Here is a 13,430-nt window from a genome sequence, read left to right on the forward strand (position 1 = left end):
CGCGCCCTGCAACGACGTTAGCAGTATGTGGTGATGCCGGAGACAGGTGATGGACGTTGGTATCAAGTTTAGATATGTTCTGTTATCTTTTTAATTTTGTCATGCCAGTACTTACGTGACTTATACTTTATTCTTTACTATATGAATGCAAAGAGAGAGAAAACGACGCTAGTAGTACCACCAGGATGAGACTAGGCAGGGAGAACCTTATTCTGTCTTCAAAAAGCCTCCTCCTCCTCGTTTTTCTAAGTATAGCACAATCCCCAACAAGACTGAAAAAAAAAACTTAAAACAAAGCCCTCTGTGGTCCTAGGACCATATGAGACAAAGCGGACCAGCGACGACACTGGTGAGAGGCTGAGGAAACCCTAATAAAGAGTCGCCTGGGTCTTGCCTTTTTTAATCGCCTGCTGCCTTGGCCTTTGCCTTGCACAAGAGAAAAACGATTCAGTCAATAAGTTTGAGTTATCCTCGAGGGGAGAATCCTCTATAACATTTTATAACACTGTGCTTCCTAATTTTGTAAGCCCACATTCAATGAAGGTCCCCAATTGGAATTGTGTCACCCGATTTTGACCGGGTCAATAATTTCTTAAAGCTCTCTTTTTCAATTATTTTATATTATACATTATGCTTACTAATTTTTAAGGCCTTACAATTAATCATGTCTTAAATTTAGAATGGGATAAGTATATTTTTCGTCCTCGAATTCTTTCGAAAATTGAGAAATCGTCCCTCAATTCTAAAACCAGCAAAAATCAGTCCCTCAACTATTTAAATCGAATACTTTTCGTCCTTCATAAGGTTTAAGGTGGTTTTACAGTGACATGACACTTTTTTGATTGAAAATTGTGTTGTTGTTGGAAGTGTAGCTGAAATATATCTGGAGCTATATCCAAATTCTGAAAATGACGAACATGACAGGGATCTGGGCAGTGATGTTGAGTTTCTGATAGGTCCAAATGATAGTAGTGAATCAGGGAGAGGTAGAGATCATTTTGTCGCATTCGCTAGTTCTGCACCTACTGATTGTCTTGCAATCACTGCTGGTAACTCAAATGAGCCTGCAAATGAAGATTCAGAGGCTTATTTGTTGCTTTCTGTTCTTATGAATGGCTTATTTGCTGCTATATGTTCTTATGTCAGACCATGTGAGAATGCATGTTTGTCGTTGATTGTAAACTATATTCGGCACTATTTCCCTTTCCCATTTAGTATTTTGTTAGAGTATGTTCAACTAAATTGGGTCGAGAATATGTTCATACTATTTTCAACTAAATTGGGTTCAGACTATGCCCGACTAAATTCAGTATTATGCTCTGAAATGTCCAAACTGTTCAGTTATATTCAGATTTTCTTGAGCTATATTCAGTACAGTCGCCTTTCTCTTGTTCACACAAAAGTAGAAGTGCAAACACTTTCCTTTTCTCTTGTTCTCACTTGTACACATGTACACACACATACTCATGCACAAACACTTAATTGACGTGGCATTCAAAACCAGCCAACATGGCCCGTTTCAATCAAAACATTGTCCAAGTTGCAGTAAAACCACCTTAAGCGTTATGAGAGACGAAAAGTATCCGGTTTAAATAGTTCAAGGACTGACTTTTGGTGGTTTTGGAGTTGAGGGACGATTTCTCAGCTTTCGAAAGAGTTCGAGGACGAAAAATACACTTATCCCATTTAGAATTGGGTCACCCGATTTTGACCGGTCATTTATTTCTCAAGGAGCTCCCCCATTCAATTCATTTGATTCTCCATCTTCCCCAATTTTGTAGTTTTTTCTTTCAGTTGAGGTATTCAATTTTTGATATTATAGATCCCATGCACCCTCTCACCATCTAAAAAAAAGTGGATAACACATGCAGCCACCCACACAGAAATTTACCCACATTAATATATGTTTTTTTTGAAGGTAAACTAGGGATTTCATTAAAGGTTCACCACGTCCGGAATACAGGCAATGTCTGGTAAAACCCCTAGCCACACATGGCGGCCCACCGCGAGAGACACAGCTCCCTTGACTAGCAAGTGGGCCTCAAAATTATTAAATCTACTCTCAAAACAGAAATCAATCAAAATAAAATTATTGCTACTAGTTTGAATTTCTCTAAGAATAGGAGCATAAGATGGAAAGCTTGCAGATTTTATATTGGAAATCACTTCTGCACAATCTGAAGCGATGGCAAGATCTTGAAGATTCAAATCCCGAGCTAGGGCTAGTGCTTCGCTGCATGCAAGTGCCTCCAGAGACGCCGAATCGGTCAGGCCATCAAAAACCGTCATTGAAGCACCCCAAAATTTCCCAAGTTTGTCTCGGCAAACTACTCCTGCTGCCCCCTTGTCCCCCAACGTTGACAAGCCACCATCACAGTTAAATTTTGCCGCCTCACCCGGGGGTGGTAACCAAACTTTAGCTATCGACCGGTTCGCTCGAACTTCATTGGCCTTGGGTCTGTGCGCGCTGGCTATATCTAACTCCTCCAGAAACCTCCGTATGAAACTCATGGTGGAAAGAGGACTCTGATATTGATTCTCATGTATAGCTTTCCTCCTGGCCCACCAGATTGCCCACATGGTCACTAGAACTCGAGCTAGATCTTGTTGATTAGTATTCTCAAAAGGCCAAAACAGCCAGAGCCTAGCATCATCGTTTTGGTTTGATATCACATGCTCGACCAGCTCGTCATCCTCCAAAGCCCAAACACATCTTGCCATACGACAGCTTAGCAACGAATGGCGCCAAGTGTCCGCCTCCGCCCCACAAATGGAGCAAGATGGAGAATCTGCTATGTGTCTTCCATGTCTAACCGAGCCGGTTGGGATTGAAGTATGCGCCAAACACCACACAAACACTCTGATCTTTGAGGGAACTTTCACCTTCCACAACTGGGTCCATGAGTTTTTATCTGCAGCAATGTTAGAATGGCCCGGTCGATGTTCTAGCCAATCTTCTCTTTGTGTTTTGATTGCACAAATCATCCTGTAAGCTGACCTTACCGAGAAAACACCTCTCTTGTCATAATGCCAAGCCCAGAAGTCCTCCTGTTGCCTTGTGCTAAGTGGTATGTTGAGAATAACCTCGACATCAGCAGGTAAGAAGTGCTCCATTAGGGCAGGTTTATTCCATGTTCGGGTTGCAGAATTAATAAGTTCCGAAACCATCACCGGCGGGTTCGTTGTGCGGGCACAGATGGGCCTAAGCTTGTAATCTCTCGGCACCCAGTTGTCCACCCAAACACTAGTACTAGCACCTGTGCCGATTCTCTTAATGAGCCCCAAGGCCAGAATGTCTCGGCCCTCCATTAGTGATCGCCAGACCTGGGAAGGGGAGGTTCCCAAAGTGGCGTTCAACAAATCAGTGTCGGGAAAGTACCGAGACTTTAGAACGCGAGCACTCAGAGAATCCGGTTGCTGCATCAACCTCCATGCCTGACGCGCTAGAAGAGACAGGTTAAACAACTCGATATCTCGGAAACCCAGACCACCCATAAACTTTGGTTTTGACATTGTTTTCCACGACACCATGCCGTCCTCCTCTCGCCGTTTTTACTGCCCCACCAAAATTTCCGTATCAAACCATTAATGTGCTCGCATAAACCCCGAGGCAGCTTGAAACATGCCATCGAATATGTTGGGATGGCTTGAGCGACAGATTTGATAAGGACTTCTTTTCCTCCCGCTGACAGACACTTCTCCATCCAACCTTGTACCCGTTTCCAGATTCTGTCTTTTAGATACTTAAAAGATCCTTCTTTTGATCTACCCACATCAGAAGGCAAACCCAAATATTTCTCGGTTAAAGACTCATTGTGTATCTCAAGGATAGTCTTGATCGCATCCTTGGTCGAGTCCGCTACCCCCTTGCTAAAAAATATTGAAGATTTATCCACATTTATTCTCTGACCCGATGCATCACAATAAACTCTAAGAAGCCCATTAACACGTGTAGCAGACTCTTCATTAGCCTCAAAAAAGAGTAGACCGTTGTCGGCAAAAAGGAGGTGATTAACCAAATGGGCATTTGGTGCTACTGCAATGCCTTGAACACCAATTTGGGACTTCAACAAGCAAGAAAGTCCCTCCGCTGCAAGCAGAAATAAATATGGCGAGATCGGGTCTCCCTGCCTGAGCCCACGAGTCGGCCTGAAACCATCCAGACAACCACCATTAAACAAAACCGAGAAAGTGACCGAAGAAACACACCTCATGACAGTCTCCGTGAATCTAGGGCTGAACCCTAGTTTAATCATAACCGCTTTTAGATACGGCCACTCCAAGCGGTCATATGCCTTCATCATATCCAGCTTAAGCGCATAGAACCTGTTCCCCATCACCCTTCTTGTTTTCATATAATGCAAACACTCATAGGCCGTGATAAAATTGTCTGTAATGAGACGTCAGGGACAAAAGTAGACTGCTCTTTGGAGATAATGTCGGCGAGAATTAATTTCAGCCGGTTAGCTAAGACCTTTGACGCAATCTTATAGATTACGTTACAGAGGCTTATTGGCCGAAATTGTCCTAAAACTTTTGGACTGGAGATCTTGGGAATTAAGACGATGAATGTGTTATTAATCTCCTCCGGGGAATCAACTCCATCAAGCACTCGAATGATCATCCTTGTAACCTCATCACCACAGAAGTCCCAATGTTTCTGAAAAAAGTGTGCGGGAAAACCGTCTGGGCGAGGTGCCTTGGTTGGAAACATTTGAAACAAAGCATCTTTAACTTCATCTCTGCTATAATCTGCATTAAGGCGAGCATTCATTCTTCCATCCACCCGAGCAGGGATGTGTGAAAGAACCTCCTCCATACCAATAGTACCCTCTGATGAATATAAGTTTTTATAAAACTCTGTGGCCATACCTGCCAGCTCGCTCGGGTCAGTGCACATTGTTCCGTCACCTCGTTCCAGTTTGACGATCCTGTTTTTTGCCTGCCGAGCACTCGCTTTCCGTTGGAAGAACTTGGTATTGCTATCGCCTTCAGCAAGCCACATGATCCGAGAGCGTTGTTTTGCCATTATTTCCTCCCTGTATGCTAACTCAATCAAGCGAGCCATAACCCTCTCCTCTTCCTGCCTTGGGCCCGTTCGCAACGGATCTGCTCTAAGCTCAGCGAGCTGCCGGCGTAACCCCCGCATCTCCTGACGTACCGAGCCGAAAGTCCTCTTGCTCCACCGTGTCATTGAAGCCGAGACATCTTGCAACTTGTTGGCCAAGTCAGCTAGTGTCGTCACAGGGCCGTTTCCATTCCATGCCTCATCCACCGTTTCTTTGAAGCGCTCATCCGACTCCCATGCACACTCATATCGAAATGGTTTCCTCCCTATCGTCCGTTGGCTGCCTGTCTCCAAGTCAGTCTTGAGCAAAATCGGGCTGTGATCACTCTTGGCTGCGGTTAGATGTTCCAGGGTTGCAAAGGGAAATAGTAAAGACCAGCTTGGTTAGCAGATAACACAAATATATGTTGGTTAGCAGATAACACAGAACTACACTACGAAAGGCCCATCAAATCACCACATTATAAATAAAAATAAAAGGCACTCCATCATCTCTCCCACCCGCCAAATTAAATATTCCATCAGTTCCAAAATATAAGGAGTATTAGTTTTTTGGAAAGTCAAAATTCTTTAACTCTGAACAAGTTCAGGCAAAAAATATCGACATCCACAATATTAAACAAAAAAGTATGGAAATTAATTTCATGATGACTTTAATCATACTGTTGATATTATGAATTTTGCTATATTACTCTATAAATTTTATCAAATTTAAAAGGTTTGACTTTTAAAAAAATTAACAGACCTTATGAGCTTTAAGAAACCCAACAGCACTAAGGCACATCAAAGAGCGCCCAACTCTTCCAGTGATAGGATTATGTTCCGGCTTATGAATATCACCTACAACCTCTCTGTTGACGAGTGGTGTCATCTCATCTTTTATGACCCATTCCATTCATCACAGTTTCACAACATCTGCACCATAGTTGTTTTATGGCAACTTGACAGCTATACCATATTTGTTGAACAATCCCTAAATCAGCCTGGATGAATGGTAATAAAGCTTCTCCACATTCTCTCTTGCTTCGTTTATTTCAACACAGTACATAACATCAACTTTGCATCATATAGCAACTCAATAGGGCCAGCAGATTAAACTGTAATTCGAGAATAAATGTTCAAGACAACAACACCACCATGTTCCCACGCACACACAGAAAAGTACAACACCAACTGGGTAGAGTTCAACAGATCTAAACTCATGTTAACCTGACATCCTTGAGAAGTCTTGCAGCCATGGCCCCGGACCTTCTGATTTCCCAGTCGTCCATGTCTTCTTTTGAAGCCGTACAAGGTTCAGTCTTCACTCCTGGATCTTCGTCTTCTCCTGGGTTGGAGGCATCGTCATCCTCCTCCTCGGTGTTCCCATTGCCGTTGGGTCCGGCCTCAGGGACTGATGAAGCCTTTAGGTCCATCATGTAAAGATTTATGCTAGGATGTTGATATTTAGCATCCATCTGTGCAATAATTCAGAAACCATCTTTAGTGCTGCTTCAAATAGGTGGAGGGAAAACAATAATCAAGATATGTACCTTTGACTTGGATACAGTTTTCACATTAAAGTTGATTTTCCACATCTCCATCATCTGCTCATGGACAGTGGTGGAACGGATCTCGTATCCTAGCTGCTTATTTAACAGTTACTCAGCTGTGCTCTTTTACTGATCTTTTCTACAGGGTTATAAAATAATGCTACTTGGACAGGGGAAATCACATACCAGTACTTTCGTCTTAGGACCAGATAGTGCAATAATTGTCTCCAGTAGAGGTTGCAATAGATGTTCTGAATAAACCTTCAAAACACACAAAAGATGAAGTGGTAAGTCTCTGTGTTGTCTAAGGATATGATGAAGTGGCAGGTCTCTGTATTGTATATTGATATTATGTCGAATGTCTGTCATCTGCGTTTCAATTTCACTATGTTCTCAGCATTTCGATTTCAACTCATAGGGTATATGCCTATTTTTCATAACATCCATGGATAAATATTCCCAAGAATCTGTAATGTGGGGCGTCCTCTACAGTTTTCCGTTCAAAAAGAATCTGTATTGTGACCAAGTTTCTCTTCTTCAGTTAGGTAAATACTTGAGAGGTTCCCTATTAAAAATATTAATTAAGTTAGGTAAATACTTAAGAGGTTCCCTATAAAAAGTTATCAATTCGATTACGCAGAGATCATGGGCAATGTTTCTAAGATCAGTCAATTCGATTCAGCACATAATCTTGCATAATATGAAATCAGGAGAAACAACTTGAGGGAAAAACTTGCACCAAACACAAGTGCTGCGTCAGAAAGCTTACAACATCAGTCCCAATGATGTAATCGAATGGAGGCTCAACGGCTCTGATATGTTCTTTATTCCCCCAATCCAATTCTGCAACCGTAACTGAGCCAAAGGAACCTATTTGCAAAATACACTTTGTAAGAACTAGGAATATCCAAGTGTGGTGAGTATCCTATACTAAAGAGTAAAATTTAGCTAATCACTGAGAAGCATAACAGAAGGTCTATGCATTCAGAACATGTAATGATGAGAATATCATCACAATATCCTAAATTACATATATGAATGGTGCTTTCTTTGATAACAAACCTGAGTCGGGATTAGACTGCGCAATCCACGATTTATTGCGTTCAACATTCCTCATGAGCAGCGGGAGCACCTCAACCTGGTCAGTTGTAACAACGTCACAACCAAGCAATGCCATACCTGAATGAGAAGCATATATTATTTCCCTTGAGAGAAAACCTCCAAGATCATAGATATCTCTGAAAGGACAATGAGATCCAGCTTACCAAGCCCGGCTAGACCACAACCAGCTCCTAACTCGATCGCCCTTTTCCCTTTCAGCTTGGATGGACAAAACCTACCTTTCCTGCTATTCTTTTCCTGCAGATATAAAGTCAGACTGCTACATTAGCACTAACAAATCAAGCTTACAAAATGCAGAACTGTAAAAGAGAGCTCGGAACTAACAGCAGGCTATTACCAGGAATTTTGCGAACACCATCGACGCGTCCCATACCGTCGTGCCGAGGTGCTTCGAATTGGGGTCCTGCAGACAGCGAAAAATTCAGACTTCATGAGAGTGGCAGCAAAGAAGAAGCTAGGAAAGCACATCGCGTCACGGAGCATGACGACCTGAGAAATATGCAGGCGGTGGCCCATCAGTTCCAGCGTGATCGCCGACGTGCTCGGGGAGTTCAGCCTGCCATCAGATGACACCGTACATGAGACCGGAATACATGAAAAATCAGTGGAGCGGCCCAAAATCTCTACTAAAATTATAGCTAGATGCCGGAACGGGAGGAAGGGCGGGCAAGTTGCGAGAGGAGGGGAGTGTTCAGGGTGTCGCTTGCTTACCTGTCGTAGTCCATGGAATCCGGTGAACTTTCCCGCCGGCGGCGTCGAGGTTGCGGCGGTGAGGGTTTGGGGGAGGACCGGAGGAGGCAGAGTGGCGTCTATCTGGGTTGGCGTTTGCTCGCGGAGGCCCATACTTCTGTTCAGATGGGCTTCAGGCAATGACCTCCAAGCCCACGTCTACGTGTCTGATTCAAACGCCAGATGAGCGGCGGCGCGTCTGCCCCCGCCACTCCGGCGGCATCCACGCCGACGGCGACGAGGCCTCGCCTGTCGAGGTTCCGCCGGGCCGGCAGCGCCGTCGCGGCCGCCGCCCCGGGAGGCTTCCTCCACCTCTCCCTCCTCGCGTCCCTCCGCCGCCGGCCTTCGCTCCAGGCGCACGCGCAGCTCCTCCTCCTCGGGCTCCCGCTCCCGGCGCACGTCGCCTCGCGCCTCCTACGCCCGCACCTCCGCTCGGGGCACCACCTCGCCTCGCTCCGCCTCTTCCTCCGAATCCTGCGCGACCGTCCCAAACTCCGTCGCTCCCTGGAGACGCAGGCGGAGGCCGTCCCAAACTCCCACTCCCTCTCGGCCGCCCTCGCGGCCTGCGCCCACCACGCGTCCCCCTCCCCCGGGCTCTCCGCCCACGCCTTCCTCGTCAAGTCCGGCTACGCCTCCGACCTCTTCGTCGCCAACTCCCTGCTCCACTTCTATGCGTCCTTCGGTTTACCCTCTCTGGCACGCAGGCTGTTCGATGAAATGCCAGCGAGGGACACCGTATCATTCAACACTCTGATCGGTTCATATGCGAACTCGTGCTGTGTTGGCGATGCTTTCGGAGTATTCAAGGTTATGGTGGAGGGAAGATTGCGGCCGGATGGGTGGACCATCACGGCGTTGTCAGGCGCATGTGTGGGGCTGAAGGATTTGAGGGTGGCAAAAGCGTTGCACGCGGTTGCCATGAGAGCGCTTCGGGCTGCAGCGTTTCAGTCACAACAGGTGGCGATCGTGCTGGTGGACATGTATGTGAAGTGCAGGGGGCTGGTGCTTGCCAGGAAGGTGTTTGATTTGGCAGGGGAGAAGGCAAGGGACGTGAGGTTATGGACCATGATGGTGTCAGGGTATGCCAGGTCTAGGGAGCTCGAGATGGCTAGAGCGTTATTTAATGAGATGCCAGAGAAGGATTTGGTCGCATGGACGGCTCTTATTGGCGGGTTTGTGCAGTTTGGCAGATCTAAGGAGGCATTGATGTTATTTGAGGAGATGGAGGAGGCAGGAATTGAGGCAGATGGAGTCACAGTAGTTAAAGTTCTTTCAGCTTGTATTCAGTACCGTACGTTCGATGTTGCAAAGAGGCTTCATCATCGTGTGATGCATAATGAGCTGATCAGCACAGATGCAAGACTTGCTACTGCCTTAGTTGACATGTATGCCAAGCATGGGTTCATACAGACAGCCATGGATGTGTTTTGTGGTGTGGATGACATATTTAAGACCGTGGAGTTGTTCAATGCTATGATAGGCGGACTAGCTCATCACAATTCTGGTGAGAAAGCTATTATGCTTTTTGATGAAATGAGATCGCTCGGGCTCCATCCTGATAAGATCACTTTCACGGCAGTGTTGTGTGCATGCAGCCGCGGTGCCTTAGTGACACAAGGGTTTGAGATATTTAATTCCATGGTGGGCAAGTATGGTGTAGAACAAGATACTAAGCATTATGCTTGCATGGCTGATCTCCTTGCAAGAGATGGACGGCTTGACGATGCTTACCGTTTTATCCAGAACATGCCTTTCAAAGCAAATAGTGTGGTCTGGGCTTCTCTTAGGAGAGAATGTGAGATCCATGGAAACATGAGGATTGGAAAACTTGCAGAGGAGGAACTACTTCGGTTTGATCCTAGCTACAAGCCTGAAAGCGAAAGCCTCGTCTTGTCTGACATATTTTCAGATGGAAGGAAACAGAAAAGGTCTGCAATGGTGAGAAAGGTTATACGCCTCAAACCTAAGCACAAGCGTACAAAGTAGCAGTGTAGGTTTTTCAGACACAATATGAGTGGGGGAAAGACTGCACCCAACATAGTGAGATGGTTTCTGTAGCCTTTGGGTTGCTAAATTTATTCTAAGGCCCTAAATGCCAATAAAAATTGTCAGTAATCTTCGGATGCATGCTGGTTGTCATTCTTCTTTCAAGTATCTGTGAAGATTTACAGAAGAGATATTTGTTTGAATGATGGAACCAGGCTCCATCAAATGAAACAAGGGTCATGCTCTTGCATGGACAACTGGTGACACTAATGCAAATATTCTGGACAAACTATGGCCGTTATGTTCACAAATTGCAGGCAAGCCTCTCTTTCTTTTTTGTTCTTTTCTGTGCAGTACATGCGTAAACTAATAATTAATTTAAAATGTTGGAGATCCAAAACAATCCACCTGTTAAACATAAGTGAGTTGATCAAAACCAACAACTCACAATTTAGTGCAGATTGACAGCTGACCTAACTCTGTCAGAATAATATCTGAAGACTCCATGGTCAATGTGTTGTTTAACTGCAGAAAAAAAAATGAAAACACAGAGAGAAGCTCACAACTGCTTGTTGCAATGGCAAACTACTGACTTTTCTTAATCTATTTTTAAATTTTATGTGTTTTCATAAAAACCTGTATTTTCAAATTACTTGTACAATTTTAGACCTGCATTTTATTGCGTTGCCTTTTTTTCAATATTGATGTTGTTCTTTTTTCGCTACTACTGATAATCTGAAGTCAGATTGACTCGAACTAATTTCTTATTGGAAGCTCTCCTTTTCACCCACAAGAATGTCAAGAAGGTGATGACCAACCACAACAACAGCTACCTTTTCGTTTGTGCTCCACCTTTGTGCTCTCTGTATATCATACTACAATCACACTCTTTCTGGAGAATCAAGTATCACGACCAGGCTTAAGACAAGGTCTAAATGATCATGGCAAAGGTATGTTTTTCGAGCATCTAAACGTATATACAGATCCATGGTACAAGTAGTTCTTCATATTGTTTTGAGATTGAGGTGTTCTTATGAATATCTGACAGGAACAATACGAGAACAACATGTCAAAGACTTATGTTCTGAAGGTCAGCATGCACTGCCAGTGCAATGGTTGCATCAAGAAGATCAACGACGGGGTGAAAGAGATCGCCCTTTCAGAAGGTACATATGCACGTCGCTTAAATGAGCATTTCTTTGTGATAGAGTGATAGTATACATCTGTTGTTATGTGTGATTATTGCACATGTCTTCTGTTGCACTGCCTTTGTGAATGATCTAAATTTTGGCCTTCATGGTTATGAAGGGGTGGAGAGGGCTGACCTGGTGGCGGAGACGGCAGAGGTGATAGTGGTCGGGAGAATGGACCCAGAGAAGCTCTGCTGCTTGCTGCATGAACTAACGCAGAAGCATGTGAAGATAGAAACCAAAAGAGCCGTATCTGAAGGAGAAACTGCAGCTTCTCGGGAAACCAAGAACCGCTTTGGCCAGGTACCATTGTTTTCAGGCTAATAAGTCGATCGTACATCAAAATCACAATGTTAAAATAAATCATACTATATAGTCAAATGATGGTGGTAGGAAATACAAAGCTGGCTGCTGTTAAATCGGTCGAGCATTTGTTTTGGTTCTATTGATGCAGTTATTCCTTCATGTTCGTCTTTCGCTGGGGAAACAATAGGTACATAGGAGTAGGACACAGAATGTACACATCATACCAAAATAGGTAGGTGACCTGCTGAGCTACCCATTTCTTGTAATCGATGTTGTTTGTGCCCAAACACCCACATCATGTTCGTATTTGCCTCCACATCTCAACTGCTACACGCCGGGTAGGAAGATAGTAGGTCACCAGCTATGAACCATCTGATTTATGATGCACTGCATGATCATCTCAATTTCTCCAACTGAACCTTTCAGGTTACTTCCGGCTTGTTCGATTCGGACTTACCAGAGGAAAGCCCAGTAACACCTGTTATGCCGAGTGCACCGCCGATTCCCGAGGCATGGAGGAGCCAAACCGTGCCTTCCCAGAGATGCGCTTACCGTTGGTCGCTACCTTTGCCCGGCGCACTCGGCGTGTGGGCAGCGTCTGACATCGAGGGGACAATGGCGGTGTACGAGCTCTGAAGGCTTATTCAACAGCACAGTCAGCAGAAGCAGGCTGCACTCTGTCGTCACCTTCGTTTTGTGCTAGCTGATTTGTTGTCACGCAAGTATTTTCTGCCAAGAGCTTTAACCTGCGTGTTCTTTGTTTCTACCCGTGGCTTAATGACACGGGCATGCTCTCTTTTGCTTCGTTGTTAATCCGCGATGCTTTGTACAATCATCAGCATTGCTTGCATCAATGCGGGTTAGATTGTCATGTTGTGCAATAGTAAATAGGAATCCAAGGGAGAAGTGTAGGAACCGGGCATGGAATCCCATGTCTTACGTGTCAATGGGCTGGCTGGACGGCTGCTCTGTTTTATTGCTGCGATGAGTTGTGCAAGTGAAGGGGAGCCTTAGCGCAGTAGTAAATCTGCTGCCTTGTGACCATGAGGTCACGGGTTCAAGTCCTGGAAACAGCCTCTTACAGAAATGTAGGGAAAGGCTGCGTACAATAGACCCAAAGTGGTCGGACCCTTCCCCAGACCTTGCGCAAGCGGGAGCTACATGCACTGGGGCTGCCCTTTTTTTTTGATGAGTTGTGCAAGTAAATTTAGTCTAATGCCCTAAAATACCAGTAAAAATTGTCAGTAATCTTCAGATGCATGCTGGTTTTCATTCTTCTTGTAAGTATACGGTGAAGATTTACAGCAGAGATATTTATTTGAATGGCTGCATGAAATGAAACAAGGCTCATGCTCTTGCATTGACAACTGGTGATGCTAATGCAAATATTTGTGGACTAGCCATGACATTACTTGTTTCTTTTCTGTGCAGTGCGTGTGTTAACTAAGCATGTGTTCAAAATATGTTGGCGATCTGAAAAAATGCATTTGTGTTATA

At 44.7% G+C, this 13,430-nt stretch overlaps 2 protein-coding genes across 2 annotated transcripts; one reads left to right on the top strand and one right to left on the bottom strand.

Moving 5' to 3' along the window:
* Positions 1–6,081: 6,081 nt before the first annotated feature.
* LOC123129004 (protein N-lysine methyltransferase METTL21A) lies at positions 6,082–8,721 on the bottom strand. The gene is made up of 9 exons (XM_044549133.1): positions 8,434–8,721; positions 8,212–8,278; positions 8,060–8,125; positions 7,866–7,959; positions 7,663–7,779; positions 7,370–7,470; positions 6,787–6,861; positions 6,601–6,693; positions 6,082–6,525 (listed from the first exon to the last, which is right to left on the bottom strand). The coding sequence occupies exons 1-9, from the start codon at positions 8,445–8,447 to the stop codon at positions 6,268–6,270; spliced, it is 885 nt and encodes a 294-aa protein (XP_044405068.1). The 5' UTR covers positions 8,448–8,721; the 3' UTR covers positions 6,082–6,267.
* A 2,041-nt stretch (positions 8,722–10,762) lies between these two features.
* LOC123129005 (uncharacterized) lies at positions 10,763–12,878 on the top strand. The gene is made up of 4 exons (XM_044549135.1): positions 10,763–11,387; positions 11,486–11,603; positions 11,746–11,930; positions 12,360–12,878. Exons 1-4 carry the CDS (start codon positions 11,373–11,375, stop codon positions 12,567–12,569), a joined length of 528 nt encoding a protein of 175 aa, XP_044405070.1. The 5' UTR covers positions 10,763–11,372; the 3' UTR covers positions 12,570–12,878.
* The last annotated feature ends 552 nt before the right edge of the window (positions 12,879–13,430 follow it).

Source organism: Triticum aestivum, chromosome 6A, assembly GCF_018294505.1.
Source record: "Triticum aestivum cultivar Chinese Spring chromosome 6A, IWGSC CS RefSeq v2.1, whole genome shotgun sequence".
NCBI classification, from domain to species: Eukaryota; Viridiplantae; Streptophyta; class Magnoliopsida; order Poales; family Poaceae; genus Triticum; species Triticum aestivum.

Coding starts and splice junctions, on each gene's coding strand:
- LOC123129004 (XM_044549133.1), bottom strand. Junction 7,960..8,059: donor TGGTGTTCGCAAAATTCCTG/GTAATAGCCTGC, acceptor TTATATCTGCAG/GAAAAGAATAGCAGGAAAGG. Junction 7,471..7,662: donor GCAGTCTAATCCCGACTCAG/GTTTGTTATCAA, acceptor TTTTGCAAATAG/GTTCCTTTGGCTCAGTTACG.
- LOC123129005 (XM_044549135.1), top strand. Junction 11,604..11,745: donor AGAGATCGCCCTTTCAGAAG/GTACATATGCAC, acceptor ATGGTTATGAAG/GGGTGGAGAGGGCTGACCTG. Junction 11,931..12,359: donor CCAAGAACCGCTTTGGCCAG/GTACCATTGTTT, acceptor TGAACCTTTCAG/GTTACTTCCGGCTTGTTCGA.